This window comes from Corvus brachyrhynchos, unplaced genomic scaffold, assembly GCF_000691975.1.
Source record: "Corvus brachyrhynchos isolate BGI_N302 unplaced genomic scaffold, ASM69197v1 scaffold434, whole genome shotgun sequence".
In the NCBI taxonomy this organism is placed as follows: Eukaryota; Metazoa; Chordata; class Aves; order Passeriformes; family Corvidae; genus Corvus; species Corvus brachyrhynchos.
Genome location: NW_008238372.1, coordinates 1,748,134 through 1,754,133, shown reverse-complemented (window position 1 = coordinate 1,754,133; position 6,000 = coordinate 1,748,134). Strand labels below are relative to the sequence as shown.

General features: G+C 43.6%; 1 protein-coding gene across 1 annotated transcript in view; it reads left to right on the top strand.

The window, feature by feature from the left end:
- The first annotated feature begins 6 nt into the window (after nt 1–6).
- The window catches only part of BRWD1 (bromodomain and WD repeat domain containing 1), a 42,912-nt gene continuing 36,918 nt past the window's right edge, over nt 7–6,000 (top strand). The window contains 8 exon segments of the mRNA XM_017736332.1: nt 7–81; nt 204–262; nt 408–437; nt 614–673; nt 3,747–3,897; nt 4,717–4,815; nt 5,028–5,188; nt 5,397–5,618. Coding sequence (XP_017591821.1) covers nt 24–81; nt 204–262; nt 408–437; nt 614–673; nt 3,747–3,897; nt 4,717–4,815; nt 5,028–5,188; nt 5,397–5,618 — 840 coding nt within the window. The 5' untranslated portion in view covers nt 7–23.

The window sequence follows — 6,000 nt, the reverse complement described above, 5'->3', positions numbered from 1 at the left end:
GGGCCCGCCGCCCTCAGCCCGCCATGGCCGAGCCTGCGGCCTCTTCCAGCTCCGGCGCGTCTCTGCCGCTCATTGAATCAGGTAACACCGCGGGCTGGGGTGAGGAGGTGCCACCCGTGCCGCCATCTTCCTGCCCCCCCCTCAGGATGGGTCACGGCCGCCCCCCGGCTCATGCCCCCTGTCTCTCCCCGTGTCTCTTACAGAGCTTTACTTTCTCATCGCCCGGTTCCTGAGCACCGGGCCCTGCAGGAGAGCACTGAAGGTGAGTCTGGGGCTCACCGGGGCGTGGGGACCCCGCGCTGCCCGCAGAGGGTCGGGGGAAGGTGGGAGCAGCCGCGCCCCCCGCTCTGGAGAAGCCAGATCGTGGCTTGTTCCTGACTCTTGTGTTTTTTCCCTTCCCTCTGCAGGTGCTGGTACAGGAGCTGGAGCAGCACCAGGTCTGTGTGAGCTCTGATGAAATCTTGCTATAGTCAAAAGTTTCCTTTGCAAGTCATTCAAGTTTCTGCCGCTGTCTCAACTTTTCCCCCCTCAACACACATTGTTTTGGATGTGGTCTGTAATCCCTCCTTTCCCCTTTAACCGCTCACGTTTTTTTTATTTTTCCTTTATTTAGTTGCTTCCTAAAAGGTTGGATTGGCAAGGAAAGGAGCATTATAGAAGTTATGAAGAATTGGTGAGACTTTTCTCTTTAAAAAAACCCCTTTTATTTACGGTGATAACACTGGTGTTGGACCCTCTACCTTTAAGAGTAGGCCCAAAGCTTCACCTTCCAGTACCATTCTGGCTCTGAACACTGGAGTTACTTCAGAAAGGGCCTTTAATTTCTTTACATTAGACTAACAAAAACACAAGCGGTGGTTTAAATTGAGGATATTGTTTACATAGCAGAGGTGGAGCTTGGCGTTGTGCAGTGGTACATGCCACTGCCTACATGCAGGCAGGAGCCAATCTCCAGCGAGGTTTCATTTCGGCGTCTCAGGGGCCAGGTTGTGAGGCACGTTGTGATTTGTCGGTATTTATTTTCTGGTTGGTTTCTTTCAGCCCCCTCCAACAGATTAGGAAATGAAATCGCTGTTCGGAAACCGAGGGTTGGCGGTTCTGGTGCCTGTGAATGTGCTCATATCGCCGGCTCCTCGCTGGTCATGGCTTTGTTTCTAACGTGCTGGAAAGATGGGGTTGATCTCTCCACAAAATGTACTTTCTGCCCTTCTATGGCTGGCGTTTTATGTTCTGAGTTGTCTTTACAGGAGGCAGAGCTGTGTTTTGGGGCTTAAATTTTGCAGCTTCTTAAATGGCAAAGAGTTTGAATCCTAGGGAGTGATGGCCTGGTGGTGCCTGCCCTGCCCGGTGTGGTTTTTATCCTGCTTTATTGTAGTTGATACTTTTCCTTTAAAGAGGTGTTGATCTTTGCTTTTTCTCACCTAAGGTTCAGGCATTCCAGGTTAAATGACTGATTGTTGCAGTGAACTTCCTCTTGTGAAGCACTTAAAGATCTCAGGATCATGTTTGCATAGAGAAGGAATTAAATGTTGCTTAAAACAATTTCTTAGTTATTTAAGTGTTGCTTAAAATGATAAGTTTGATTTCATTTCCTCTACTTGTCGTTGTGGTCAGTTGAGCACGGAAGATTTAGGATTAGTTTTTCTTAAGTCACTAAGAAGCCTGGCCTTGCTAAACAGGAATATTTTCAAGCTCTGACTTGAATTTAGCAAAGGTGAAAGTAGGATTAAGCTTAAAAAGAATTGTTGGGAGGTTTTTTTTGTTGGTTCATTGTTGGTTTTTTACCCCATTTCTTCTGAGAAAAAGCAGGGTGTTGGGAGACACCGCATATGGATTCTTCTGATTTCAGAGCTGGATTTTAGCTGTGATTGTTCTGCATATACAATTGTCAGATTAATTCTTTAATATGTGCTGCTTCTACCTCTTTTTCCTGCACAATTTAAAGGAAATCTCTGCACAGGGTAGTACTGTTTCAGAATATCTAAATTAATCTTCTCAAGGTTTTAGTTTCTGCTTCTTGAGGGGCTCTGGGAACCTCTTGTCCCACTGCTCTCACTCTAAATTTGCAGAGACTGCAGACAAATGCAGTCATGTGGTGTAATTATTTCTATTCCACTTTGCTCATCATGGAATTGCAAATCTTTAAAATAACTGTTCCTTCCAAAATCTGAGAAAAACTACTTAAAAAGGAAAGGAGTTGCAAGGTTTTGTATGCGAGGGTTGCATTTGGAAAATATACTTATTGCTGATGGCATGCAAACAAAAAGAGTTCTAATGTTTGGCAGAAAGCACGCTGACCTTTCTGTCCTGAATGTTGTGGCTGGTACTGCTCTATACCAATTCAAGAGTCAAAATTGATAAGGAAATGATGTCAAACTGCATCTTGTAATCTTTGGGCTACCAGATAGGTTTCTTGTAATCAATCTGAAGCATCTGATGAACTGATTGCTTGGATAGATTTACCTGTGGGGTAATGGGAACTATTTTACTGGTGTATCACCTCCCACCCCACCAGGAATACAACCTGTGTCCCACAAGCTTTATACCTGGATTTTATTATTAAAAACAAGTGTAAGACTGTGACTTAAATTGCACCTTCTGAATTCTCAGTGTGCATTTGGGCAACTTTTTGGCAACGTGTGGTATTTTTATTCCCGCTGTTGTGATGAGGAGATCAGCCTTGTTAGGACACTTTGCTCATCCAAGCTCAGTCATTCGGCCAAGGGAGCAGCATCAGCAGCACAAGCTAGTTCTGCCTGTGTTCTCAGCTACCTGGGCAGGAGGCCACATACCTGAGCTGGTGTGGCCCTGTGCCTCTCCTGAATGGATTGGCTGGGAATGCTCTGGCTGCTGCAGGAGCGGTGTGGCTGCTGGAGCTGACTGGTTTGTTCATGGCCAGGTCACAGTGGAGGAAGCATGGGGTTCTTTATCCCAGCTGCTTCAGACCTCTGCAGTAGCTTCAGTTTGTGATTCTGATGGTTTGCTCTACTCAAGACTGTTTAAATTCTTACTTTGTGTCTTTAACTTCTGCGTTATTGTGGTTGTCTTTATAAGAATAAGGAATTTTTAGATTGAACTCCCAGAAAGAAGAGGGGGGAAAAATAATCAGAACTCGCACATATCTGTTCTTGTCTGAGACATCTGAGTGTGTGTGTGGGGGTGTATTTTTTAGGTTGCTTGATGCAGAGAGTGTGGGATCATTCCTGAGTGTAGGGATGACTGGTTTGATCCTCTGCTTTAAGGAAGTAGGGCAGACTTAGGCTATGTAGTACTGGTTCTTCAAGGAAACTGTTTCCAGAGAGATTGTACTCAAACCTGCTGGTTTGCAGTTCACTGAACAAGTACAAGTAGTAGCTGCATAAATTCTTGTGCTTGATTGCAACCACATTTTCCGTGATCTCGAGTTATGAGGGTTTGAATTTTACGTCTTATTTTTAATACAAATAGTAGGGCAAATTGGGCAAAGATGCTCAGTGCAGGGTGCCTCACAAGTGGGTGCCACAGGGGTGATTCCTGCAAACTTCCAGTAATAAAATACTGATGTGCAGTGAGTAACTTTACTCCAGTTATTTTTTTTTACTACAGCTACTCCCTAGCTTGCAGAGTACCCACTGAATTTACTAGATCAGAGCTTATCAGAATTGATTTTTCTCTGTAAGGTGAACTTAAAAAAAAACCTGATATACCTGTAGATTCATCTGTTCTGGATGTGCCATCCTTATTTTTAAACCTTAAATTTCTGTCAGGTGCTATCCAACAAACATGTGGCTCCAGATCATTTATTACAAATTTGCAAACGTCTTGGCCCTATCCTGGATAAGGAGATCCCACCCAGCATTTCCAGAGTGAATTCCTTACTTGGGGCAGGGAGACAGTCCTTGCTACGGACAGCAAAAGGTATGATTTGTTCTTTATTTGAAATGGGTGTGATACACTGTCGTGTGTGCAGAGTTAAAGTTTGGGGAATAGTGTAAGAAAGGCAGAACTGACTCTTTGCAAGTGACCTCTTGGAATCCCAGAATGGTTTGGGTTGGAAGGGACCTTAAAGATCATCCAGTGCCACTCCTTGCCATGGGCAGGGACACCTTCTGCTGTCCCAGGCTGCTCCAAGCCCCATCCAGCCTGGACACTGCCAGGGATCCAGGGGCAGCCACAGCTTCTTTGGGCAACCTGTGCCAGGGCCTCCCCACTCTCACAGGGAAGAATTTTTTCCCAATATCCCACCTAAACCTGTCCTCCTTCAGCTCGAGGCAATTCCCTCTTGTCCTTTCACTCCAAGCCTTTGTGAAAAGTTCCTCTCCAGCTTTCTTGTAAACTCCCTGTAGGTACTGAAAGGGTCTTGAAATCGTCTCATTAAATAACTTCATACCAATAAATACTCCTTACATTTCTGAATAAATATTCATGAAAATGTTAAAGTTCAGTTGAAATGTTGGTTTTGTGTCATGTGAACTGAAGGGGTACCATCATTTAGGAGTAATTTCAAAGTTTGGTGGTTGGTTGTGTTGGTTTTTCCTCCTTCTGTTACTATTAAATGGATTTTTCTCTTTGTGTCTGCACTGTTTGTGAGAAGTTTTGGGGCAGTTGGTGCCTGGTTTTTTTGGAGGATTCAATCCTGTGTTTGAGACCATCTTAGATGGGCTCTTTGCTTTGTTTTGGAACTGCAGCTCTCTTGGCATTTTTAACAAATACAATGAACTTCAACCGTTTTTACAGATTGCAGGAACACTGTTTGGAAGGGCTCTGCATTTGCTGCTCTTCATCGAGGCAGACCCCCTGAAATGCCTGTGAACTATGGCACCCCACCAAATCTTGGTAAGCTCCTCTCACCTCTCCCCACTGCTGCTGAGCACATCTAAAATACTGTTTTTACACACAGAAAAAAATTCAGTTACAAGGAAAATTTATGAAAATTTATGAAATCTCAAAGTAATTTCTAATAACTCTTTAATATTAATGGCAGTTGAATAAACCCAAGTTTTAGAGGAGACATGTTTGAAACATGATGTGATTTCTCTGTGTTCTAGTGGAGGTGCATCGAGCAAAGCAATTAACTGGGTATGCCAAGTTCAGCACCTCATTCCCAGGAAGTATGTACCAGCATGTCAAGATGCACCGAAGGATCCTTGGCCATCTCTCTTCTGTATATTGTGTTGCATTTGATAGGACTGGACACAGAATATTTACTGTAAGTTGATGAAATATATCCAACTCTGAATATAGTTTTAGATGATACAAGGAAAAGAGCTTGGAAATGGGTGTTAGGCTAAAACTTCTGGAGATAAATATCAGTGCTGTTAAATGTAGCTCCCTTGCTGTGCTTAAGTGGAACAATTTGCTGTAATTAAATGTCAGAAGCATGTCAGAAGCTGTCCTTAATGAATATTTCTCTCTAGGGCTCAGATGACTGTCTGGTGAAGATCTGGTCCACTCACAATGGCAGATTATTTGCCACTTTACGAGGACATTCAGCAGAGATTTCTGACATGGCTGTGAACTATGAGAACACCATGATTGCAGCTGGGAGCTGTGACAAGATGATCAGAGTGTGGTGTCTGAGGACTTGTGCACCGGTTGCTGTCCTCCACGGGCACACAGGGTCCATTACCTCATTGCAGGTATGGGGCTTTTTCAGTGTTTCTGCATATTAAAAACTGAAATTGTTTCTGTGTGGCTGCGTATGGGAGTAGTGAAACCTGAATATGCAAATATTCGTGTCAAAAATTAATAAAATCACAGGATAAACCTATTTAAAAACAAATAAATTCCTTGTCTCTCTGGAATAACCAAAGATAATGCCAGGAGTTCTTCCCCTAAAGATCATTACCTATAATATTTGAGTTGTTGGAACCAAAGGGAGTTTCTGGGAAATACCATGTCCTCCTTTTGTATCTTACTGGAGACATGATATGCTGGTTTGTGTGGAGGAGTTCCTGATCCACTGTGTGATTGCTACAACTTCCATGATGTGGATATTTGTATTAATCTCAAAAATAGGAG